General features: G+C 42.0%; 1 protein-coding gene across 13 annotated transcripts in view; it reads left to right on the forward strand.

Moving 5' to 3' along the window:
• MYO16 (myosin XVI) overlaps positions 1 to 27959 on the forward strand; it is a 602174-nt gene that overhangs the window by 246466 nt on the left and 327749 nt on the right. For all 13 annotated transcript variants that reach the window (XM_075129773.1, XM_075129766.1, XM_048854910.2 and 10 more), the window contains 2 exons: positions 477 to 601; positions 12354 to 12479. In XM_075129773.1, the coding sequence (XP_074985874.1) occupies positions 477 to 601; positions 12354 to 12479 (251 nt within the window). The remainder of the gene's footprint in view (positions 1 to 476; positions 602 to 12353; positions 12480 to 27959) is intronic.

Genomic DNA, 27959 nt, shown 5'->3' on the forward strand with positions numbered 1-27959 from the left:
GAGCTCTAAACCCACTGTTCTTTCCCCCCTGCCCTGTTTTGAGTGGGGTGCGCTGAGGTGACAGGGCCTCCAGCAGGGGGCACTAAATGCCTGGTACACCCTGTCACACACCCCTTTCCTCCACCCTAGTTTTGCTCTTTTCCTATTGAAAGACCTTCAGGACAGAGATCAGGCCTAATTCTCTTCTCATTTGCACCAATTTTACACCTTAACAACTTCATGGCCTTTAGTGTCATTATTCATGATTTACACTGATGTGAAGAGAGTCAGGCCCATGCACTTGAAGTGAATAATCTTCTCTGACATTATACAACTGATGCATTTGTAAGTGAACATTTAGACGTGCCCTTCATTCTGTTCATTCAGTGCCTACCAATCAAAAGACCAAAACAAAATAAGAATTCATAGTTGAAGCTCTGAATAAATTGGAAGATTTTAGCCTTTTTTCTTTAAATGTTTTATTTTCTTCTGCACAGGTGTGGATCTGAACTCACTGCGCCAGATGAAGATTCAGAGACCTATGACAATGTTCGCAGATGTCAAACAACTTATATTGGTTGGAGGGAGCGTGAATCAGAAGAATGATAAAGGAATTACACTGGTAAGTACATGTTGATTCAGATCCCAATCCTGTGAACATGCATTTGCTTCACTTTTCTCACGTGAGTAGTCTCAATGAAGTACATAAATATTTGCAAGTTGGGATCTAAGGCTTTTGGCTTCAGTGGGGCTCTGTGCAGGTACAAGGGTCTGCCTATACAGAGGCAGTTGCAGGATGGGGGATGGTGGCCCCACTTGTGCATCTGTGCAGAGCCCCATTGAAATCAGTGTGTCTGCATGCTACATAAAGTAGGATCCAGTTATTGGTTTGTACAATATTTGGAATTTTAAAGTAGGTTAGTATTGCATCTATTTCATAATGATGTGTTTCTTACTCATAGTTTTGAAAACTTCATCTACATTGCACATATGCATCTATATGAGCCCTTGGACATTTAAGTGATGGGAATTTAAAAAAATCGGAGGCAGAAAAATATGGTATGGCACAGATTTTCAAGCCATGATTATATGACCTCCTGAAAAAACACAGGCCCTAGAGTTTTACCCAGTGATTAACTTCTGGTTGACCTATAATTTCTGGCTGAGCTAAAGCATATCATTCACAAAGATATCCAGTCTTGATTTAAAGACTTCAAGTGATGGATAATACACCACATTGCTAGGTAAATTATTTGAATGAATAATAACTGTCACTGACCAAAATTCGTGCCTTATACTATCATTATTTTTCACAATTGCTGCCATTTCAACTGTTCAGTTTCATTGTATCAAAATAAGATCAAATTATTGCTTCCAAATATTAAAAACAATAGCACAGCTATGATAGAGTATATCTCCATGTAAGATCTCTGGTATCATTATATACCAGGAGGGAAGATCAGGGAGTTTGTTCTCAGCATCCAAATATGGAATTTCCTGACTTGATATTCTTAGATATTTGTTGCAAATAATCTAAAATCAGAAAACCAGGGTCTCTGAAATGTTGTCTGCGGAATTCCATGGTTTTAAAATATCACTGTTGTCTTTAAAATATCATAAATTAAAACATTAATTGAACATGAGTAGCAGCAGATGTTTACCTTCATGGCTGGGATTATCAAGGAGCTCAGTTAGAGTAGTATGTAGTTGGACACAGCTGAAATCCTTTACTTCAAATGTTGGTCCCTATGTGTATTCTGCACATGGGTACGCATGTGCGCCATGCACATGAATTTGGAAGTTCTTCAAAGCAGTGCCTGTTGACCTACATGTGCAGTAGCTTCCCTTGTGTTCCAACTAAGGTTATAATAGGGGGTGTAGGTCAATGCCTCTCATTCCTTCCTATTGGCTCATGACCTGAGCCAGAATTATGTTCTCCTACAGTAACAACCTGTAAAATAAACTAATTGTAAATAGCTTTTATCTAGTTTGTAAATCATAGTTATTATAGTGTATAGTCTGTATAGGATAGTTCCCCCTTCCACCCCATTCGGACTATACCCAGAGTCCCAGGATTCAGGAATTGCATCGCCTTCCCTCATTCCTTCTCCATCAGTGATGTCAATGGTGCCTGTACTGCTAGGTAATTCATACATCTCTGCAAAGTGCAGCATTTGTAGATTTTCCAACCCAGAACTAGAGAGGCCCAAGAGCTCTGACTTAAGTTCCTGATGGAGGAAACTAGGAGGCCCTGCTCTGACCCAGGCCCAAGAGATTCCCTTCCCCTCCCCACTGTACATTGACTCAGCCAACTAGCAGCACCCCTCCAAGCACGAGCCTTGGAGTGGAGCCTCTGCCACTGAAGCCTGAAGACTCCTTGCACAGGGCTCCCCATGAGAGAAGAGGGCACTCTCATGCATGCAAAGACAGATCCCTGCAGAGGACTGTCCATAAAAATTGCATTTCCTCCCCGAGCTGGTCCAGGTCAGTCGAGATGTCATGTATGGATCCCATGGAACTGGCACCAAAGACCCTCAGGCTCAAGGGCAAGGCACAAAAGAAGAGGGATCTGGCAGTGTCAGCGGGAGCAAAATGTAATGATAGGTGCTTGCTGGTCCCATCTTCCAGTGCGGGTCAGGTAGCACCAATCAGTAATGCCTCATTTAGCCAAAGTACAACTGACTATGATGGATGAGCTGGGTCCTTCTGGTGCTCCCATGGGAACTCCTCAGACTCTGGGCCGCATTGAGACTTTTGTAACACCAGAGGATATATTTCTCCCCATCTGCTGTCCCCACTCCTTTTGGGCTCTTCACTTCTGAGAGATGTCTTTACCCCTCAGCAGAAACCATTCTCAATGTCCCAGGAGCAGCTTTCTTCATTGGGCAGAGCACCCCGGTACTGATCGTATCACCTTTACTGATTGAACCATCCTCATAAGTGGAGGAATTGGAGGAGATAGTATCTCCAGAAAGGCCCAGGAGCCCTGATAGATAGCCGAGAGGCTATGCTTACCATCCCTCTGGATATGAACCCTCCATACAGAGGTGGTACAGATTCCCTTGCAGGCTGCCAAGACTGATGGATTCCGTCTTCTGGCCCTACCCGGGCCCTTGGCTCCTCCAGGGCAGGTGCATAGACTCCTCTCAGAAGTCGTTTTCCTCTTCTCTCTCATCATCTGGTTCTCTCGGTGTACAAAGAAGAAGAGCCAGAGCTGGTACTGCGCATTCCATTGGGGGCGTCTTTGTCTTCTCTAGATTATGCAGTTACCTGTAAATCGTCAGCGACAGGGTCCCACTGGAAGAGGTTCAAAACCCCCAACTCCTATTGATTTTACAGCCACAAGGACTGACCAAAATAGCCCTTCCAATTAACAAGACTATCTTGGAACTGTCCAGAACAGTTGGGCACACACTAGCATCATGTGTCCCTACACCAAAGAGGCATTATTTTGTTCCTCCTAAAGGAGATGACTTTCTTTTTTCCCGACCCTGGCCCTAATCCTCTAGTGATAAAGGCAGCTACAAAAGTTTGGTCACACTACCAGAAATCCACTCCCTCAGAAAAGGGCCCAAAGAGACTGGACCTTCTTGGGAGGAAGGTATTCTCCACAGGTCTGCAGTTTTGCATATGTAGTTACCAATTTCTATAAGCTAAAAATAATTTTAATACCTACACGTCATGGTTCCTTCACCACTCTGAACTCTAGGGTACAGATGTGGGGACCTGCATGAAAGACCCCCAAAGCTTATTCTTACCAGCTTAGGTTAAAAACTTCCTCAAGGTACAAACTTTGCCTTGTCTTTGAACCTTATGCTGCCACCAACAAGCGTGTTAAACAAAGAACAGGAAAAGAGCCCACTTGGAGACATCTTCCCTTCAAAATATCCCCCCAAGCCCTACACCCCCTTTCCTGGGGAAGGTTTGATAAAAATCCTCACCAATTTGCATAGGTGAACACAGACCCAAAACCTTGGATCTTAAGAACAAGGAAAAAGCAATCAGGTTCTTAAAAGAAGAATTTTAATTAAAGTAAAAGTAAAAGAATCACCTCTGTAAAATCAGGATGGTAAATACCTTACAAGGTAATCAGATTCAAAACATAGAGAATCCCTCTAGGCAAAACCTTAAGTTACCAAAAGACACAAAACCAGGAATATACATTCCATTCAGCACAGCTATTTTATCAGCCATTAAACAAAAGAAAATCTAACGCATTTATAGCTAGATTGCTTACTAACTTTTTACAGGAGTTCTGAAGAGCGTTCCTGATCTGTTCCCAGCAAAAGCATCACACAGACAGAGCCTTTGTTCCCCCTGCTCCTCCAGCTTTGAAAGTAACTTGTCTCCTCATTGGTCATTTTGGTCAGGTGCCAGCAAGGTTATCTTAGCTTCTTAACCCTTTACAGGTGAAAGGGTTTGGCCTCTGGCCAGGAGGGATTTTATAGTTCTGTATACAGAAACATGGTTACCCTTCCCTTTATACTTATGACACCAGCCTTGCAGACTTCAAAGATAAACTCCCCATGAAAAGCTGAGCCCATTTCCAATCTTTTATAGACAAGAGAAGATTGGTGGTGAACGTAGCTCTTTAGGTTTCCGAGTAGCAGCTGTGTTAGTCTGTATCCGCAAAAAGAAAAGGAGTACTTGTGGCACCTTAGACTAACAGATTTGAGCATAAGCTTTCATGAGCTACAGCTCACTTCATCGGATGCATGCAGTGGAAAATACAGTGGGGAGATTTAGTTTAGTTTTACTTTGTGTAATTGTATACAATTAACTTAGGCTTGAATAAAGACTGGGAGTGGATGTGTCATTACATAAAGTAAAACTATTTCCCCATGTTTATTCCCCCCCCCTACTGTTCCTCACATGTTCTTGTCAACTGCTGGAAATGGCCCACCTTGATTATCACTACAAAAGGTTCCCCCCGTACCACCGCTCTCCTGCTGGTAATAACTCTCCTTACCTGATCACTCTTGTTATAATGTGTATGGTAATGCCCAGTGTTTCATGTTCTCTATGTATATAAATCTCCCCACTGTATTTTCCACTGCATGCATCCCATGAAGTGAGCTGTAGCTCACAAAACTCATGCTCAAATAAATTTGTTAGTCTCTAAGGTGCCACAAGTACTCCTTTTCTTTTTGTAGCTCTTTAGGACTCCAGATATGTCATCTAGAAGTTTGACCACAGGATTCGTCGTGTGAAGGGACTCCTGATTCCAATTGTCATGCTTTCTTAGAGAAGTCCAAAACACCATTCAAGACCTTCCCTTCAATGTGTCCAATCTCTTTAACAAGAAGACAGACAAGTCTCTTTGCTCTCTAAAGGACTCATGACTCACACATGCATCCGATGAAGTGAGCTGTAGCTCATGAAAGCTTATGCTCAAATACATTTGTTAGTCTCTAAGGTGCCACAAGTACTCCTTTTCTTTTTTCATGGCCCACACTGCGATCCCTAGGGATTTGCATTCCAGACCCCAGGAGGACACCAGAGACAATCGTTTAGGCCACAGGCACCCCTTCACATGCTCCATATTACCAGCATCTACCCAAACTTCCACATAAATAACAAAGGACTAAGAAGTCCTCTTTTCCAGCTCCCTGGACTGCCACATCTTCTGCCTCCTCAGAGCTGCAGGCCCAGGGCCAATTTTGAGATAAAAGTTGAGACCCATGCACCACCACAGATGCTACCTGCTCCTTCCCCTATCATCTTTGGACGCCATCTTACTCTCTTTGCCCACACCTGGAACAAGATCACCATGGGCAGTTGGTTTCTGGAGATTATGCATCTCGGGTACTCTGTAGAGTTTCTTTCCTACCCTCCTCACAAGCCACCTCACTGATCACCCTCTGGGAACCACTCTCATCAACTAAATCTTCAACAAGAGGAGGAATCCCTCTTTCTCTAGGGAGTGATAGAATACATCCTGCCTCAATACCAAAGGAGAGGGTTCTTTAGCCCATAGTTCCTAATCCCCCCCAAAAGACAGAGGGTGGAGACTCATCCTGGACCTTTGGCAATTCAATATATTTATTTGAAAGCTGAAATTTAGGATGATTATGCTAGCATCTATAATCCTCTTCCTTCAGGAAGGAACGTGACTCAGTTCTCAACATGATGGGCACGTATTTTCACATAGATATTCACCCATATTACAGGAAATTCCTCCACTGCATGGTTGGTCAAGAGCACCACCAGTTTTGTGTCTTCCCCTTTGGGCTGGCTATGGCACCCAAGGTATTAATCAAAGTATTTGCCGTGGTAACTGTTCAAATACGACACACTGGATATATGGTGTTCCCATAGCTGGACAACTGGTTCCTTGTAGGCTGCTTTTTCCAGGAATTCATGTTAGAAATAAGGTTTCTTTGGCACCTCCTTACCACCTTAAGGGGTTTGTTATATGGGTGATGCTGGACTTAGTGTCCATGAGAGCATTTCTCCCCACAGACAAGTTTTATTGAATGAGCAACTTGATCTCACACATTACAAGCAGACTGCAAACTATGATATGCAGGTGTCTCTCTGCTAGGCCACATGGCTACATGACACCATTCATCAGACTCCAAGCTTGAGATGTCTGCAAGCGTGGCTCCACTCAATCTACCCACCAAGCAGAGATCACATTGATTCCAGTGTCACTGTTCTTACCAGAGTTCTCATCTTCCTTGTATGGTGGTCCAACCCACACAAGGTCATGATGGAACTCGCTTCAACCCTCCCATACCGAAGGCCACTATTCTGACAGACACTTCCGTTACAGGGTGGGGAGCTCACCTGGTCACCACACTGCTCAGGATACTTTGACCCCAAAAGAGACCAGACTATACATAAACTTACTAGAACTGAGAGCAGTATGTCTTGCGTGCAAGGGCTTCCTTCCTCTCACTCCAGGTGTAGATAATGTCAGACAATATCACCCCAGTGATCTGTATCAACAAACAGGAGTGAGATCTCCTCCTCTCTGCAGGGAAGCAGTCACACTTTGGAATGGAGGTCTCAAACTGCATTATGATACAAGGTGCATACCTCCTGAGTATTCACAACCGCCTGGCAGACAGGCTGAGCAGATGCTTCTTCACAGAACTTGAATGGGAGATATACAACACTGTTCTAGCTAACATATTTCCTTAATGGGGCACTCCCCTATGTGACCTCCTTGCGTCCCAGACAAACAGGAAGCTCCCCATATATTGCTCCAGGGAAGCCATAGACCGCAATTCCCAAGGTGATGCTTTTCCTCCCATTCCTCTACTACCACAAATTTCTGAAAGATCTGTCATGGCAGAGCCACCGTCATCCTCAGGGGGTCCCTACTGGCTCAGACAAGTCTGGTTCACAAGACTCCTGATGATGTCTGCATGCCCACCAATCAGAATCCACCCATTTCAGGGTACCCTAACTCATATGGGTGTTGATCAAGCACCCCAACCCAGACTCACTCCATATCATGGCCTGGTGTTTGGATGGGTGTCAGACATAGAATGCTGGTGCTCCACCCCATTCAAAAAATTTTCAGCCAAAGTCAAAAGGATTCCACTAGATCCTGCTACTGGGCCAAATGGCAGTGCTTCATGGCCTGGGCACAATACCATCAGTATCCGCCTCATACAGTTGGCATCCTGATCATTCTAGACTATCTTCTCTCCTTGAAGAGGCCCTTAGTTCACTGCAAGTACACCTGGCAGCATATTAAAATGCTACAAAATAGCACACCTTCCCCCTTTTGGGGGTATCACAGCTCACTCCACACAAGCACAAGTGGCCTCCACAGCATCCTTATTAGATGTTCCGCTACAGGACATCTGCAGAGTGGCAACTTGAAGTTCTGTCCACACCTTTGCATTACACTACTCTCTCACTCAATCTGCAGCCACAGGTGAGGCCAAAGGAGTGGCCGTACTACAAGAATCTCTGCTACTGACTTCCTCACATCCTCCTGCACTCTGAACACTGCCAGCTGGTCACCCACTTGTGGAATACACGTAGGGACCAACACTCAAAGAAGAAATGGAAGTTACACACTGGAACTGGAGGGTCTTCAAGATGTGTGGTCCCTATCTGTATTCCACTACCCACCCTTCTTCCCCTCTGTTCCAGATCCTGTAGGATTGCGGTAAGGAGGGGAACTGGAGAGGTGTCAACCCACACCACCTATTAGACCCCCAGTCAGGAACACAAGAGAAGCTACTGCACATATGTGGGTCAGACACTACTTTAAAGAACTTCTGGATTTTGGTGCATGGCATGCATGCATATCCATGTGTGGAATACAGATAGGTACCACATATCTTGAAGTACCTCCAGTTACAGTAACTAACCTCCATTTTATTATTAAGAACAAATATGCACTATAAAAAGAAGGTTTACATAATCCATCTTTTAGTTTGTTGCACAAACACTGGAATCTGACTAGCTCTTGAAACTTGGCAAAAGGGGACTGTGAATGTTTGACTCACCACGACAGTGCCTCCTGCTGGCTGTCCTGGGAATTAGCTCAGGGTTGCCAGTGAATCCTCCTCAGTTGGTGTCTCACCGGTCATCACTCCTGTCTCCGCATCAAGGACCTGCATCACTCCCCGGACCATGTTGTCCTCTTCTGGACACAGCCCTCTGGCTGTGCCCCACTCTGTTCTTTCCCACCCATTCCGGGGGACTGACAGTCCTCAGTCCAACCACTTGCCTCAGTGGCAATCCCAGTTCTAGCCACTCATCTCAGTGGCAGACTGCAGACCATGCACTGGCCACTTCCCTCAGTGGCCAGTGCAGGTAAGGGTGCGTGTGTGGGTGGAGAGTCCGGGCCCGCCCACTACTCCAGGCTCCAACCCAGGGATCCTATAGCTGGCAGCCATGTGCTGCCCCCTCCTCCAACTCCACCATCTCCTTCTCTGGGCCACTGCCTCAGCACTTCTCCTCTGCTCTTATATCAGGGTCTCAGTTTGGCAGCTGTCATACTGGAGCTTGCTCCTACTCTGCTGACCCTGCCCAGCACTGCTTTGTCTATGGTGCTCCACCCCTCTAATCAGCCAGTCATCCTCCCTCAAACTACAGGGAGTGACTGCCTCTGCTTTGCTCAGCAGCCCCTTCTTATATGGGCCAACCTGATTGGCTCCTCCAACAAACCTTCCCCTAATTGGATGGCACTACAAGCCTTTTCCTTATTGGCTGCCTCCCGTGCAGCATCCCCAGAGTGGCTTTAATTCTTTACATCTCAGTGCCGGGCAGCCGCCCCATCACAGGGATATTTGTGTTTGAATGTCGTTTATTTGGACTTTGATTTCTGAACTGCATTTGTTGTCTGACATCAAATAGATACAGAGTGGACTATTTTTCTTTTGTTGCAGATTATGTTATGCAAAGCCTTTGTTTTGTGATCTGGGAGATAAAATATCCAAAAGGCACATTTCAGCGACAGACTGTGTTAGACTGATTTCCTCCCTGTTCATTAATATGGAGTCAGCCAGTCTGTGTCAAAAAATTCTGGTAATGGGCTTCTTGCTATACCTGATAAACCTATCTATACAGAGACACGAGCAAAAATCCCATTGCTGGCTCGCAAAAGGAAGCCTGTTTCATGGTGATATCATCCAGAGTCTCTGTAGCTCATGGCTGAGAAGTAACTGTTTTGAAATGCAAGGGAAAACTAAAAAGCTTTTACAGGATGTGAATTAATAAGATTGCAGCAAGTGTTTTTTTTTTTTTTTTGTCATGCTGTTGTTTCCCATGCTCTCACTTTTTTTCTGCATATAAGCAACTGAATACATTTTATGTTCATTGAATGGTTTTCATGCCTGGAGTTGTAATGTCAATCATAGTTAGAAGATGGGCACAAATAAATTCCCTATTCCATAACAGTTAGGCGTACCAAAGAGATAAACCTATCACCAGGATGACAGGCTGCATCAAAACCATGGCCAATTTATCAGAGCAGCCTAGAATAATAGAATCCCAGGAGTGATATAACTTTCTTTTAAATATTCAGTCCACACTTCTCAGCAGCAATGTGAAAACTACAGGTCTGGAAAAAGGCACTATGAGTTCTAGGCAAATTGCAGTACACTAGGAAACAATGTGTAGTTCTGCACATTCATTATCCAAATATTTTGCTTCCTGATTTGGCACCTCTCTGGCAGCCTGCACTGGTAGGGCTCTCATGGAGTGACTCAAGCCACCTAGATATACATGTGTAGGAATATAGATATGTGTGTGCATGTACGTAGAGAAAAAGCATGCTGGTTGGCAAAATGAAAAATTTTTGTTTAAAATGTTTCAGTCAAAAAGTGTTGGTTTTCCCTAGTGAAGTTTTAAGCCAATTCAGAATGACAGTTTTCATTCCTAACTGACATTTTGACATACAGTATGATTTTGTTTTGTTTTAACCAAAAGGTCAAAACCACATTTTAAGTCAAAACAAAACTTAATTTTTATGTTCATATTTCCCCTAGGGAAATCAAAACTTTTCATTGGAATTGGCATTTTCCCACCATAAAGCCCTCTGTTTTGACAAAACTGTGTGTTTTGATGGGAGATCTTTCCACCGACAAGCTCTGATATAGTTCTATATCTATGATAGTCTCAATGGAAACTATCTATATAAATTATAGACATAGCTGAAGAAAAAATAAGTGGGAAAGAGAGCATCCAGTCCCAGCCCTGCTAAGTGTTGGCCCCTCTGTGCAGCTACTCTGGGCCCACCCGTCCCTAGCACAGGGTAACTGCAGGAGCCTTTTTGCCAATAGGCAGCCCTTCCAATCCTGAGTGCAGCCCCCTTCCCTACCTGCATCATTTAATGCTGCTTCAGGCAGAAATAACTCAGGAAAAGATATCAGTTGAATATCTATTGCCTCGGTAGAGGACAAGGCCACATACAGTAGTTTCTCCCCTTCTCTCCTTAGTCCAGTTTACTCAGAATCTTTTGGAATCCTGGTTACATGGAGGTCTGGCAGAAGTGATTCCTTGTGGCTGTGGAAAGGACAGCTATTTTGTACTGCTCCGCTCCCACAACTCCAGGATACAGCCCCATGGTTTCTCTGACATTTGCTTATGGAATCAGAGGTGGATGCTTGGACCCATAGAAAATATCAGAGTGAGAACAAATACCACAGATCTGTAATCTGCAACATTTCCTAACCTGAATCGTTTGGGACATTTGAAGTACATCCCTCATGAAAATACATGTTCTTATTCTCCATGCATAAAAACTGAGTTTCCAGGAGGAATCCCTAATGGCAGATTTTCCCTGATACAGTATCTTCCATTGTACTTTTGTCTATTCATCCATTTAGTTTCTAGTATTTTCATTATCCTACAGCCTCTTTCATGTTGGTTAGCTTTTGTGTGTCCGTATATACTTGTCTTGTCTGATTTTATATTGCATTTGTTTTAATTACCGTCCTCCATCTGTAATGAAAATAATGTAGAGATATAAATGCAGAACACATGCAGGAGCCAGGCATTGAAATAAAAAATTGTACAATTTAACTTCTAGTTTCCAAAATTAACCTTTAACAAGTAAGGCTATTTTCTGAGCTTCGTCTTTCCCTTTCTCCCCCATTCTTTAACACTTCATCCCATACTCTCCTTGCTGCTCAAGATGACAGTGGTTTCACTAGCATCTCCATCTCTCAGCTCAGTTATAATTTTTATTCTTTAATATATCTTGGAGCTGGCTGGTCAAGAGTCCCAGTTCTAATCTTTTAAACATTGAAACATGCAGGGAGGTGTGACCAGAAAAAGAAAAAAAAATACAGTGGAGTAAAATCATAGAGGCTTTTTCTGTGACTATGATTTCCCCAGCATAACCTCTGCAAAGCCAGTGAGCTTAGTGTCATTGTGTGTTAATAAATTAAATTGGGAGCAGTAAAGCATCATCATCTCCCAACTGAGATTTTAAAACTCTGACAAAAGTAAATTAGGCCATGGACCGAGCTCTGTTGGAAGGTATGAATTTGCCTGGGCTCATGGAACCTGTGCTGATGCCTAGGATTGAGGGCAAGGATAGGAAACATGAAGTAAACAGAAAAGAAAGGATGAAAATTATAAATGATAAGAGCAGAGTCTGGCTCAGACTAGATCATTAATGCGACACTTGATGATGATTGATTGGAATTCTCCTTTGTTCTGATATTTCCTGCTTTAATTTCTAAACACTGAAAACCTCTGATCAAACTGGTTTTCTGCAATGTTTGGAATATTGTTCTCAAATGCTGGTTTTTCATTTCTTATTTTCATAATTTGCCCTTTTTTGAAAGAGTATTTCCTCCCCCTGACAAGTTAAACCTTTGGGAAGTTAAAATGCCTGCTAATCACATATGTCTTGAGAAAGTCTTTAAAATAATACACTGCTTATGTATTATTCACAGCTGCACATAGCCTGTGCAAATGGATACAAGGATGTGGCATCTCTGATACTGGATCATGGTGCTGATGTCAATGTTGTGGATAATCAGTACTGGACCCCTCTGCATTTAGCTGCAAAATATGGACAGGTAAAGTTTGATTTTTCTCCTGCATGTCTTTTCAGTGTATGTTGTAGCCTCCTTTTGCAGTAGTGAGCATTTTAAAATGGGAATATTTTAATGTAGTAAAGAAGAACGTAGTTTTGGTTAGATAAATAGAGTATAAAATAAGAAAAATATATAATAATCCAGGCATCACTTGAAAATAAATATCATAACACTATTAACCTGATACAGGTCATTAAAAAACAACTTGCTGTCCTCAGTAAAAAAAAAAAAAAAAAATCAGCAAAAATTACATTGAAATTGAAATTATTTTATGGGGGGAAGCCAGAACAAACATTTGTGCTTTATATTTTGTTGCATATATCATACTTTGGTGCCATGGACTAGAATTTAGTCGAGGCAAAGCTACATAGCAAAGGAGCATCCACGAGAGGACTAGCAACACAATTGATGCATCCAAGCCTGGCTTCCTCAAAGCCTCCGAAATTGACATTCAGTGAGCCCTCTATTCATTGAAATGTGGAAAGGTGTTCTGGGCTGGATTTAGGACTCATGGGAAGTGTCTTATAGTATAAATCCTCCTGGTCCACTACTGTACACCTACCCCCGTTCGGATTATTCTGCTTCTGCTGGGAGGAATCTTGGCAGCAGCTGTGTCTGGGGTGGGGGTGAGGGTGGGATGGGTGTGGGTGTGGGTGGAAAGCGGGAAGGTGGGGAGGAATGGCCAGACAGAATATGGTTTGAAATGTAGCTGCAAAACCAGATTTCTTTTCTATATTTTATCCCATTTCTAATGCCCAGTTCCAGCACTTTGGGTTGGAGAGAGCCATGCACTTACATACATAATGCAGGAGTTAGACGTGTTTACATTTCTGATTGTTATTTTTATAAAGTTTATTCAAAACTATCAATAAAAATCCATGTGGCCTACTGGGAGTCAGAAACTTCTTAATTCTAATCCTGGTTCTGACATTGACTCATTGTGTGTCTATCAGCAAAGATATTTAGGTCCAAATTTTCAAAAGTGTCAACTAGTATTAGAAGCTCAACCTTTGGACACGTAGGTGTCTCTCAGTTCGGGCACTTGAAATTCGTGGATACTTCTGAAACTTGTTTCCTTGGCGACCCAACCTGTAAAATGGAGATAATGTTACTTACATGTCTCATAGTAATATTGTGAGGCTTGATAAAGAAATATGTGTACAAGACACTGAAAATATAAAGCACTATATAAAAGCTAAGAAAAGAAACTACGAGTATTGTATTACTAAAAGTCAATGGAGATAATTCAGTGCATCAAGTATAGTTCAATCTCTATCCAGTCTTTGATAGAAGCAGTAAACTCTTTTTTTCTGTTTCAGTGTTATGGATATGTCAGTTATTTATATGTACTTACACAGCTAAACTTATGAGTGATCTGATGTACATGCTGAGATATGAAAGGAGGACAGTTGTCTCTTTAGGGCATAAAACTGTTTACAATGGGTTCAATTTATTTAAAAAAACATTCTTCTGGTTTCTAGGCTAGGAAAGCTAGACAAGGTAGCCTGAAAGAATATGATGCCTATTTCATTTAAAAAAGCCCTTTCTGTTTCCGTATTCTTCACATTCAGTACTAGATTTTCAGATTCCATTTTAAGCACCTAGCCAGTTCCAAAAAATTATAAAGACAGAAATATTTTTGTAAATGCAATTCAAGTACTTGTCACAAATATATAACAGAGTTGATCTGACAAATTGTGTACCTAATTAATGCCTCCATTTGCTATATAATCTATCTTCAGGTTTCCAGAAACATTCAGAGAGAAGATTTGTTACTCCGAATTACACATTGATTAGAGTTTTGTTCCTTATTAACTTACAGTGCATGTACTCCTTTTCTTTTTGCGAATACAGACTAACACGGCTGTTACTCTGAAACCTGTCCCTTTACTGTTTGTGTTCTCCTTTTCAAGATGTAAATGGCTTCTAACATCTCCTTTTCCCTCTTTGTTCAAACATATAATGTCCTTCGTGGCAAGAAGCAAATTAGTAGTCAGGTAAAATAATGAACTTGAGACTAATTAATTCTTCAATTTAAAATATTAACCTTTACTTCTGAGATATATCATACTTGTAACTCTGTGACCATAAGTATTAGTAGTTGGATATTTTTTCCAATACCTAGGTTCTAAGATCATTGGGATTTATGTGCATAAGGTTGCACTATATTTGAATATTTTTGAAAGGGTAAATTCATAGCCAAATTTCCTCTCCCAAAATAAGCCATCTTTCAGCTGAATAAGTATTTGTTTGTAAAAGGGGCATGAATGAGGATTTTGTGTGATAACTGTGTGTGCTAGTGTTGATTTATCTTATTTTATATTGTTTTCTGTTTTCTGATGCCTTAATTTGCCTGGGGTGTGTGTGTGTGGTGTGTGTGTGGGGGGGGAGGGGAGGATTAATGGATATTGTGCAGAAAAAACAATGAGAACATTCTAAAGAACGAACCCTGCAGTCCAAGTGAGGATCACTGAAAGCCATCACCATACTGGAAATGGTGGGAATCTGCTACAGGGAGAAGGAGTGGAGCTAGTTGTTGGAAACCCACATGTTCTCTACAAAGCCGTGCTCTGCAGAGGCTCCCTGTAGATGAGTTTGGTGGGCATGTCCTTTGGATCTATGCGGTGGCATACACAGCAGCATTGCACAGGGTATTGAGGGCATTGCACAGCAGCTATGATGGCTACTGCTCCTGGGTACATCTACACTACATTCTAAAACCCATGATGGCAAGTCTTAGAGACCGGGTCTACAGACTTGGGCTTGCAGGGCTCACTCTACAGTGCTAGAAACAGCTGTGTAGACATTCAGGTTCTGGCTGGAGCTCAGGCTCTGAAGTCTGAGGAAGGAGGTGGGCTTCATTCAGAGCCCAGCTCCACTTCCTCCCCATAGCCTGAGGTGGAGAATTCTATCCTGTATAGGCCACTGCAGCTCACAGCCCATTTGTTTGGGCTGTGTACACTGGAAAGCATTTAGTTCTAAACATGTGCTCAGATACAGCTCAGAGTAATTTAATTTACAGACATTGGAAAGAAAAGAAATGCAAACATAATGGTTTTCCAGAATTTCTTAAACTGGAGAATAAATTATCTGACTTTAAGAACACACAATTTGCAGCTCTAGCATTTTGCAAGGCCTCCAATCCTCTCACATATAACTCCAAAGGAATTATTAATTATTATTATTATTATTATTTTATTTTATTTTTTGTGGTAATACCCAGGAGTCTCACTTGGGGTGAGAGACTCCATTATACTAAGTACTGTATGAACACATGACAAAAAATGGTCCCTGTCCCCATATATCTATGAACAACAAATGAGGAATATTGCACTGACACTCACTGCTGTTAACAAATAAAGCACATTCACTCCTCCCATGCATAGTTAATGAACAAAACAACTTTGAATATATTATCTTATTAACACTATGGATAATTTACCATTTTGACTTAACAGATAACAATGGCCCAGTGTGGGCTCTGTTCATAAGAGGTTACAAGCAAATCATCTTTAAATTGCTTTGTCAAGAAAGTCTCATTAGATGTGGAGGAAAATATTTCACCCAATGGATAAGCAATCAGGGTTGGTTTGTTTTTAAAAAATCATTCTTATAATGATATTTTGAAACAACTTTTACCCTCAGTATGAATTTATATGCATCTGATATTTAGAGATCAGTACTGAGTGCTTTATTATAAATGTGGGGTTTTGTCTATGTAATGTGATGGTTTATGAGTATTGATAACATTTTGAGAAATATTTCAGTTTAAGGACAACCCCAGTTAAAATACCTTCCATGATTAATGTGCCTCAACTGCAAATAATTTTGAAGGGAAATTAGTTTATGATTAGCAATAAAATGTATTAATGGCATTTCCTGGAATGAGCTGAGTAAATGTTATAATGTACTCTTTACAATTCCACTCTCTTGGAATGGGCTCTGTAATACATGTTAGCGGTTGGTTTTGTTTAAAAGTCTCACTTAGAAAACTCATGTGAGTGATAAATCTCTGTGTGTGAGCAGCATACTGCTCTTTTATGATCTGTACACAAACACATTTGGTTCTGGCTTGATACATGTTTATTACCATTTGTGTTTACAATGAGAATAGCAATATCAATCCAGGGGGTGATAAACTAATTTTATAGCAGCCTAGAATCTAAATGGATGAGACAGTTCAATTTAGACATGGGAAAAACAAAAACCTTGAAATATGGTAGTGTAGTCATAACATACATAGTTAATCCTTGAATGTGCACGTAGAAGTCCATAATGTTCTGTGTTTCATTCTGTCATCTTTTGAAAAATATTTGCATAATCAATCTGAATTTTACCTGTATTAAACTAACATAGACCTGTTACCTTGGAAATTCTTCTTGAGGGCTTCTTTCCATTGTGCTTTCTGAGAACATATCAGAATGGACAGATGGGCGTTCTAGTTCTGTATCCTGTCTTTGATAATGGCCAATAATGGATGCTTCAGAAGAAACCTTAAACCTTCACAAAACATCACTTTTACAGTACCCTACCATCACCCCATCCAATCGTAATATTATGCCTTGAGTCACAGTGATTGACAGCCTGTCAAATTCTGTCCTCGCTGTTGTGCTTACAAATGCTATTCTTATTCATAAAACTATGTCTATTTCTTTGAATGCTACTAGCTGTTTAACTCCATAATGTGCTGCAGCAATGAGTTCCATGAGTTAACTGAACATTTTATTTTAAAATATTTTGTATTTTTAAATATGTAGATTTTTCATTTCATTTTCACCCTGCATTATGGATTAAGGTAACTTGGAGGGCTCTATTCTCTCATTCATTACTTTTTTCTATCTCTATATAATCTTTTCTACACCTATTCTGTTTTTGTTTTAGATATAGTGACCTAAATTTAATTGCATATTCAAAATTAGGAAACACTGTCCATTGATATTACATTTGAATATATCCTGAAACATTTTCTATGGCTCAATTAACTTTTTGGACCACTGTGCTCTAATCTTTATTACATCTTTATTATGCTGCCCACAATGACCTAGATATTTTTTTCCTGGCAAGATAGAATTGAATAATTCAGGACTAGAGCTCTGTATGGAAATGCTGCAGTTTTCTCCACAGTGGTGTTTGTGAACTGAACTCTGTAGGATGGTTCGAGAGAGACTGGCAGTAAACCAGCCCCTGCAGGCTTACATAACAGTTAAGATTTCAAATGCTAAAACTTCCAAGGGAACATTTCACCTCTTCTTCTATTACTCCTGACCAGGCCCCTGGACTGCTATGTATTGTTGCCTTCTTCAGAAAAGTGAAATGATCTTCACCCCTTCACCCCTCTGCTGCCTCCTGGTCTATTAATTCTCTCCCTTTTATGGCGTGCCACCTAGCTTCTGTCCCATGTTCTATCTTTGAAGATGCCAGGCAAAATGATTAAGAGAACTGCTAGCCACCAAGCAACTGCTATGCTAGCTTGGCCATGCATTTAGCGCAGAGTAAGTGCAGGGAGGAAAAGAGGGTTTCCATTTCCCTGTTGTGTGGGAGTAGGTCAGCCAGCTTCCTGGCCCTCCAAAAGAGCCTTGTTATATAGGGAAGTGGCTCTGCTTGACACACTTCTCTCCCAAAGACAGAAGATAGATGAATTGCCAGTCAGTTCAGTGCCCATTAACACAGGGCTACTGAGCTTATGAGGCAGTGGAAGAGGCTATAGAGCCCTCCAGTGTTGGCAAATAAAGGAGACATGAGGCTTTTTATAAGTTGTGTGTGAGGTTGGCTTTTGGTGGGAGAGATCATTTGGGAGCGTAGAAGGAGGCCAGCTGCCTGGAAAGATTTTCCAGAACCTTTCACAATTTTCTATACTGTGTAAACTTCCTCTTCTTGAGTTTATAACATGAATGGAACTTACAAACCAGGCTCAGTTCAAGAAAGTTCTGGGTTTGATATAAGCTTATTGCCCATTTCTGCTTAGAATCCATATAGCAGTTCAAATTGTTTCTTGTGCTGTATGCTGTTATGTAATTTTTTAATTACACTGTAATTTTTTAATTGACACTGAATTTCATCTAAGATCATAAGAATGGCCATACTGGGTTAGACGAAAGGTCCAGCTAGCCCAGTATCCTGTCTTCTGACAATGGCCAGTGCTAGGAGGGAAGGAAGAGGGCAAGTAATCATCAAGTGAACCATCCCCTGTTGCCCATTTCCAGCTTCTGGGAAACAGAGGCTAGACCCATCCTGACTAATAGCTTTTGATAGACCTATCCTCTTGAATTTATCTAGTCCTTTTTAAAACCCTGTTATAATCTTGGCCTTCACAACATCCTCTGGCAAAAAATTTCACAGGTTGACTGTGCGTTATGTGAAGAAATAGTTGCTTTTGTTTGTTTTAAACCTGCTGCCTATTAATTTCATTTGGTGACCCACTAGTTCTTGTGTTATGAGAAGGAGTAAATAACACTTCCTTATTTACCTTCTCCACAGCAGCCATGATTTTATAAACCTCTATCATGTCCCCCCTTAGTCGTCTATTTTCCAAGCTGAAAAATCCCAGTCTTATTAATCTCTTCTCATATGGAAACTGTTCCATATCCCTAATCATTTTTGTTGCCCTTTTCTATAGCTTTTCCAATTCCAATATATATGTTTTTTGAGATGGGGCAACTGCATCTGCATGCAGTATTCACGATGTGGGCATACCATGGATTCTTATAGAGGCAATATGATATTTTCTGATTATCTGAAAATACAGCGGGGAGATTTATATACATAGAGAACATGAAACAATGGGTGTTACCATACACACTGTAACCAGAGTGATCATTTAAGGTGAGCTATTACCAGCAGGAGAGTGGGGGGGGGGACCTTTTGGAGTGATAAGTCATCGTCCCCCACCCCCCGCTCTCCTGCTGGTAATAGAACTCTCGTTACAGTGTGTACGGTCACACCCATGGTTTCACGTTCTCTGTGTCTATAAATCTCCCCACTGTATTTTCCACTGAATGCATCCGATGAAGGGAGCTGTAGCTCACGAAAGCTTATGCGCAAATAAATGTGTTAGTCTCTAAGCTGCCACAAGTACTCCTTTTCTTTTTGCAGATACAGACTAACATGGCTGCTACTCTGAAACCTGTCTTTTTTTAAACAAAGTCTTATGTTTAGGAATCTCATATAACATGCCAGATGGGAGTGAAGAAGCAATCTCTGTTACTTCTACAGCCTTAATAAGATAGAGACTGTGCTAGTTAACCATACTTGAAAAGAAAAGAAAAGAAAAGAAAAGAAAAGAAAAGAAAAGAAAAGAAAGCATCATGTGGTTTAAAATTTGGAATGAGCAAATTGCATGAGCTTCTACATGTGAATTTACAGTGATTAAAGATTAAAAAGACCATGAACCTCATTAAAAATCTTGAGCTGAAAATGGATGAATGCTGCTAGATTAGAAAAAGAGGCTTTGAAGCTAATATCTTATCGTTATAACATCAGAACTAAACATTATAACATCAGAACTAAACCATATGAAAAACATGGAAGCAAAGTACTAATCCAGCTGCATTAAAGGTATACAGCTTTCCATAGCTGATCTATAATCTCAGATTCTCTATCTTGCATGAGCTTCCTGTTACTGCAAAAGAAATGTCATCAGAGTCTGAATTAGACCTTCTGTTGCTATTGTCTTTTCTGTGTATATTTAAGGGTTCTATGAATGTATAGAACAAATTAAAATTTAAATACTATTAAACTCCAAAAGGTGAATGCACAGTAACGAGTTACTGTATACTGTGGCATTTCCATACAGTGGTACCAAAATCCTAACAAGCCAGATTGTTGGCAATATTTCATGAAACCACCCTCAAACAGTTTACAGTGAAAGCTGTCAGCAGACGCTATTTTTGGTCACCAAGTTTCAATCAAGATACAGGAACAGTGAGAGTATGGTGTAATGCATGCCAGCAGATCTAATGTGCCCACCTGTTGCATGTGGCTTAGAATCCATGGCTCAGAGAACTTTTATTCACCTTGCTTAGAAGTAAAGCAAATGATAAAATAGTATATGCACGCTTCATGAAGCAGGAGTTAATAGCTTTACCTAGTATCACTATTAGCAAAACCAAACATGTTTGTTGCATATAACTTCCAGAGAAGAAATATCAGTCACTGATAACTCCATACATACCTGAAGAATGTCTGGTGTTCTTACGGAAAAATAGTGTCAAACATATTATAGTCACTGCTAAACATACTATATAAAATGGATTAAAACAGTGCTTCTCCAAATATTAAAAAACAAGAGAGAAGGGTAACCACTTGGGTACGTCAGTCTGTCAGTGGGTGTATATACAGTATGTGTGGTGCTGTTGTCACTTTTATATAGGAATAAAAGTCATCTGCTGTCTTGGACAGATCAGGATGTTGCAAATTGCAACGGACTCCAGTTACTGCAGTATTGCTAATCCCACACATTCAAGAATTATGAGTAAGGCCCTTAAAAAAAGTCATGAGATTTAATAAATAAATTAAATATGGAGTTATTTTTTATTGAACTTTCTATTTATTTGACCTCTTGCTTCTGAACCTCTAGGGTTCATATTTTAAAGCTTTTCCCTGCAACCATCAGGGCTGGAAAGATACTTATTTTTGAAAATGCAAGCTGAGAGTCTCACATAATCATGAAAGTCCCGGAGCTGAGGCTTTAAGTAATTCACTAAATATCAGAAACTCGTAATAAAGCTGTGAGAGTTGGCAACACTTCTATGATGTTAAATTAGAATAATGCAGTTGTTAAATAGAAGTTCTCCATACTCTACTGAGAACACCATCACAAAGTACATTTGCAAATGTGTTTTATCAGAAATCATAGAATCATAGAATCATAGAATATCAGGGTTGGAAGGGACCCCAGAAGGTCATCTAGTCCAACCCCCTGCTCGAAGCAGGACCAATTCCCAGTTAAATCATCCCAGCCAGGGCTTTGTCAAGCCTGACCTTAAAAACCTCTAAGGAAGGAGATTCTACCACCTCCCTAGGTAACGCATTCCAGTGTTTCACCACCCTCTTAGTGAAAAAGTTTTTCCTAATATCCAATCTAAACCTCCCCCACTGCAACTTGAGACCATTACTCCTCGTTCTGTCATCTGCTACCACTGAGAACAGTCTAGAGCCATCCTCTTTGGAACCCCCTTTCAGGTAGTTGAAAGCAGCTATCAAATCCCCCCTCATTCTTCTCTTCTGCAGGCTAAACAATCCCAGCTCCCTCAGCCTCTCCTCATAACTCATGTGTTCCAGACCCCTAATCATTTTTGTTGCCCTTCGCTGGACTCTCTCCAATTTATCCACATCCTTCTTGAAGTGTGGGGCCCAAAACTGGACACAGTACTCCAGATGAGGCCTCACCAATGTCCAATAGAGGGGAACGATCACGTCCCTCGATCTGCTCGCTATGCCCCTACTTATACATCCCAAAATGCCATTGGCCTTCTTGGCAACAAGGGCACACTGCTGACTCATATCCAGCTTCTCGTCCACTGTCACCCCTAGGTCCTTTTCCGCAGAACTGCTGCCTAGCCATTCGGTCCCTAGTCTGTAGCTGTGCATTGGGTTCTTCCATCCTAAGTGCAGGACCCTACACTTATCCTTATTGAACCTCATCAGATTTCTTTTGGCCCAATCCTCCAATTTGTCTAGGTCCTTCTGTATCCTATCCCTGCCCTCCAGCGTATCTACCACTCCTCCCAGTTTAGTATCATCCGCAAATTTGCTGAGAGTGCAATCCACACCATTCTCCAGATCATTTATGAAGATATTGAACAAAACCGGCCCCAGGACCGACCCTTGGGGCACTCCACTTGATACCAGCTGCCAACTAGACATGGAGCCATTGATCACTACCCGTTGAACCCGACAATCTAGCCAGCTTTCTACCCACCTTATAGTGCAATAAAGCTTGAAAACTTAGTATGGCAAGCTAACTTGTCTAGTTCCTCTTTTTTAGGGAATTCCTAATTTTGTACTATATGTATCTTTTTCAAAAGTTTACCCATGAAATAGCAATCCTTTAAATACTTCCCCCCACCCCTTTGTGCATTCACTATGCACATTTCCCTGGGTTAAATATTGATTCCTGTATATTTGCACCTAAATATCTTTTTGATTAATTTCCATTAATTAGCCTAATAGCGTAAATTGAACTGCCGCTTAGTCCTGTCAAATTCAACATTTCTTTTAGGCCACAACAGGGAATGTATCCCTTTCGCTGACTTCTGATAGTACAGATTGCTGTACTACCTGTTCATGTTTACTTTTGGTATGAATACTGACTTATCATCCTACTCCACTGTGAACTGTGGTTTCATTGTATTTGCTTTAACTCCGTGCTAACCTTCATATTGAAATAAATGTACATAGATCATTATATGATCATATTTCAACATTGTAACAACAGACCTGACAGTTAAAAAAAGAAGAAAAAAGAGGGGAAAATATACTCCGTTTCACACTGCCACTAGCTTGCATATCAAAGCAGAGTTTCCCCAAAATTCAATTTCAGAGCTTCTGCAAACACATTCCAAGATATTTTTCACTGAATTGAACCCGAAGGAGTAGGAATTGTTCAGTATTTCAAACTGAATAGAGTATAGTTACTCAGAGAATATATATTTTCCTTGTCAAGAAGTTGGAATCTTTCATTTATGGTCAGGAAATCTAGAGAATATTTTATCCAGGTATAAATCACCCTTTTCCCTTAGGTCTTTTCTTTTCAGCAAACATGATGATCCTCAGATACAGTGTCAGCATTTCCCTTCAGATTATATTCTATTGGTTTCCTCCAAGCCAGAGAACCACTGTTGGGTTTCTGTGTTTTCTCTCTCTCTCTCTCTCTTTCCTTTTTACTATTTTTTCAGAAGATTTCAATACATCTTTCAAATGCTAATTGTAAACATATAATGCTAAGACAGGCAGAGGGGGTTTAACACAATACAAGTGACATTGAACCAGACATACACTTCTGTGCATTAAATTCAGACTATGTGCAGGCACAGTTTTTTAAGAAATAATTTAAGGCTTTCAACCAAATATGTTAATTTGTGTGACATTAAGCTAATAAACACACAGGCTGCATTATATATTGCTGTTTGACCATCACAGCACCTCAGTGATCAATATAAGTAAGCTGTCCTTGATATGCTTAATTAATAACTCTCACTTCAACATAGATATTAATTGCACACACACACAAAGTTAAAGAACATTATGAAATCAAAATTTCGGATATGTCAGAATTAAGATGGCCTGTGCTTAATCCAATCTCTTTGGACTATGTATTATGATTGTCTTTAATTACATGATCACATACTATTTTTCCCACAGGACACCCAGTTTCATTCAGAGCACAGAATAGATGGTGTTCACTTAATAAGTAGCTATTCAATATTTTGTTTTCTTCTTCCTGTTCAATGGGCAGCCCCATGTTTAATTTACTGCATGCTATTCAACCCTGCTCCAGTGACCCTTTTTTCCCCATGGGCTTTTCTATGGAGCTCACTACTATAGTATCTGAGTACTTCACAGACTTTAATGAATTTATTTTCACAGAATCCCGTGAGCTGAAGAGGTGGTGATATCCCCATTTTGCACATGGGGATCTGAAGCACAGAACAATTAAGGTCAAAATGTTCACTAATTTTGGGTGCCCACTTTGAGACACCTAGAACCTGAGTTTTCAGAGTACCTAGCATTGTATAGCACAATAGGTATTCAAGAACTCAAAGAAACTTGGAAGAAACTTGAAGCCAGAAGGAGAGGGATAGGGGGAAATGTTGGGTTTGACAGGGAGAATATATGGATTTGGACAGGGAGCAGGATTGAGGAATGGAAGGATTTGATACTTGGGAACATATGTAAATTAGGTAATGCATAGCCATTGAATATGCAAGCTAGGACATTTTATCATTTGCATAAAATCTGCAACTTTCTGAATTTACAGCTTTAACAAGTGTGTCCCAAAGGGGGAAGGAGGAAAAAAGACTGGGTGAGAGTAAGACTGAAGCTTGGGAGCGTCATTAAGGGAACACTGTGAGGAATAAAGGCCTCAGCCAGTGCTAGTATCTTACCCTGCATCAGCAGCTGCAGAGGATGTGTATACACCAAAGCTGGGAGTGAGCCTCCCAGCCCAGGTAGACAAGACTCCTGCTAGCGGTGCTCAAGCTAGCATGCTAAAAGTAACAGTGTGGACATTGCTGCTGTGGCAGAGATGCAGGCTAGCCACCCGAGCTCAGATCCAGGAGGTTGAGTGGCCTTGAGAGCCTGAGCTGTCTACCCATGCTGGGTTGTTTGCTGCCATCAGCGGTGCAGACATACCCAGAGAGACTTAAGATCCTGTATACTACTTAGGGTATGTCTACACTACGAAATTAGGTCGAATTTATAGAAGTCATTTTTTTAGAAATCGTTTTTATATAGTTGATTGTGTGTGTCCCCACACAAAATGCTCTAAGTGCATTAAGTGCATTAACTCTGTGGAGTGTTTCCACAGTACCGAGGCTAGCGTCGACTTCCGGAGTGTTGTACTGTGGGTAGCTATCCCACAGTTCCCGCAGTCTCTGCTGCCCACTGGAATTCTGGGTTGAGATCCCAATGCCTGATGGGGCAAAAAACATTGTCGCGAGTGGTTCTGGGTACATGTCATCAGGCCCTCCCTCTGTGAAAGCAATGGCAGACAATCGTTTCACGCCTTTTTTCCTGAGTTACCTGTGCAGACGCCATACCATGGCAAGCATGGAGCCCGCTCAGCTCACTGTCACCGTATGTCTCCTGGGTGCTGGCAGACATGGTACTGCATTGCTACACAGCAGCAGCAACTCATTGCCTTGTGGCAGCAGATGGTGCAATAGGCCTGAAAACCATCCTCATCGTGTCCGAGGTGCTCCTGGTCGCCTTGGTAAGGTCGGTCAGGAGCGCCTGGGCAGACATAGGCGCAGGGACTCAATTAGGAGTGACTCGACCAGGTCATTCTCTTTAGTTCTGCAGGCAGTTCTATTGTACCGTCTTATGGTGAGCAGGCAGGAGATGAGGATGGCTAGCAGTCCTATTGCACTTCTTTTGCCGAGCAGCCAGGAGATGTGGATGGCTTGCAGTCCTACTGAACCGTCTGCTGCCAGCCAAAGATGTAAAAGATAGATGGAGTGGATCAAAACAAGAAATAGACCAGATTTGTTTTGTATTCATTTGCGCCACCCTCCCTCCCTCCGTGAAATCAACGGCCAACAATCGTTTTGGTGAGGTCTGTCAGGGGCACCTTGAAAACTTTAATGGAGATTCAGTCCTGCCTGATCTAGCGGAGGGAGGGATAGCTTAGTGGGTTGAGCATTGGCTTGCTAAACCCAGGGTTTTGAGTTCAATCCTTGAGGGGGCCATTCTGTGTGACAGTTGTTTTTGTTTCTCCTTGATGTAAAGCCACCTCCTTTGTTTATTTTAATTCCCTGTAAGCCATCCCTGTAAGCCATGTCATCAGTCGTCCCTCCCTCCGTCAGACTGTCGGGGCTGCTGTGATGCAAGTAGCCAATGCAATCAAAGATCTGCTGATATCAAGGTAGTGACCCTGGGAAATGTGCATGTCATAGTGGATGGCTTTGCTGCAATGGGATTCCCGAACTGTGGTGGGGCCATAGACGGAACCCATATCCCTATCTTGGCACCGGAGCACCAAGCCGGCGAGTACATAAACTGCAAGGGGTACTTTTCAATAGTGCTGCAAGCTCTGGTGGATCACAAGGGACGTTTCACCAACATCAACGTGGGATGGCCGGGAAAGGTACATGACGCTCGCATCTTCAGGAACTCTGGTCTGTTTCAAAAGCTGCAGGAAGGGACTTTATTCCCAGACCAGAAAATAACCGTTGGGGATGTTGAAATGCCTATATTTATCCTTGGGGACCCAGCCTACCCCTTAATGCCATGGCTCATGAAGCCGTACACAGGCAGCCTGGACAGTAGTCAGGAGCTGTTCAACTACAGGCAGAGCAAGTGCAGAATGGTGGTAGAATGTGCATTTGGACGTTTAAAAGCGCGCTGGTGCAGTTTACTGACTAGGTTAGACCTCAGCGAAACCAATATTCCCACTGTTATTACTGCTTGCTGTGCGCTCCACAATCTCTGTGAGAGTAAGGGGGAGACGTTTATGGCGGGGTGGGAGGTTGAGGCAAATCTCCTGGCCGCTGGTTACGAGCAGCCAGACACCAGGGCAGTTAGAAGAGCACAGGAGGGTGCGGTGCACATCAGAGAAGCTTTGAAAACCAGTTTCATGACTGGCCAGGCTACGGTGTGAAAGTTCTGTTTGTTTCTCCTTGATGAAACCCCCAGCCCCTTGGTTCACTCTACTTCCCTGTAAACTAACCACCCTCCCCTCCCCACTTTGATCACCACTTGCAGAGGCAATAAAGTCATTGTTGCTTCACATTCATGCATTCTTTACTAATTCATCACACAAATAGGGGGATAACTACCAAAGTAGCCTGAGAGGGCTGGTGGAGGAGAAAAGCACTGGGAGGGGTGGGGAGGAGGGAAGGACAAGGCCACACAGCACTTTAAAAGTTTAAAACTTTAAATCTTATTGAATGTAAGCCTTCTGTTGCTTGGGCAATCCTCTGGGGTGGAGTGGCTGGGTGGCCGGAGGCCCTCTCACCACATTTTTGGGAGTCTGGGTGAGGAGGCTATGGAAGTTGGGGAGGAGGGCGGTTGGTTACAGGGGCTGTAGCGGCGGTCTGTGCTCCAGCTGCCGTTCCTACAGCTCAACCATATGCTGCAGCATATTAGTTTGATCCTCCAGCAGCCTCAACATTGAATCCTGCCTCCTCTCATCATGCTGCCGCCACCTTTCAGGTTCAGCCCTCTCTTCAGCCCGCCACTTACTCGCCTCAGCCCGCCACCTCTCTTCCCGGTCATTTTATGCTTTCCTGCACTCTGACATTGTCTGCCTCCACGCATTCATCTGTGCTCTGTCAGTGTGGGAGGACAGCATGAGCTCAGAGAACATTTCATCACGAGTGTGGTTTTTTTTGCCTTCTAATCTTCGCTAGCCTCTGGGAAGGAGAAGATCCTGTGATCCTTGAAACACATGTAGCTGGTGGAGAAAAAAAAGGGACAGTGGTATTTAAAAAGACACATTTTATAGAACAATGGGTACACTCTTTCACGGTAAACCTTGCTTTTAACATTACATACATAGCATATGTGCTTTCGTTCCATGGTCGCATTTTGCCTCCCCCTCCCCATGGTAAGCCCCTCCCCCCTTCCCACAGCAAACAGCGGGGGACATTTCTGTTCAGCCACAGGCGAACAGCCCAGCAGGAACGGGCACCTCTGAATGTCCCCTTAAGAAAAGCACCCTATTTCAACCAGGTGACCATGAATGATATCAGTCTCCAGAGGATAACACAGAGCGATAAAGAACAGATGTTGTTTGAATGCCAG

The sequence above is a fragment of the Caretta caretta genome, chromosome 1 (genome assembly GCF_965140235.1).
Source record: "Caretta caretta isolate rCarCar2 chromosome 1, rCarCar1.hap1, whole genome shotgun sequence".
Lineage (NCBI taxonomy): Eukaryota > Metazoa > Chordata > Testudines > Cheloniidae > Caretta > Caretta caretta.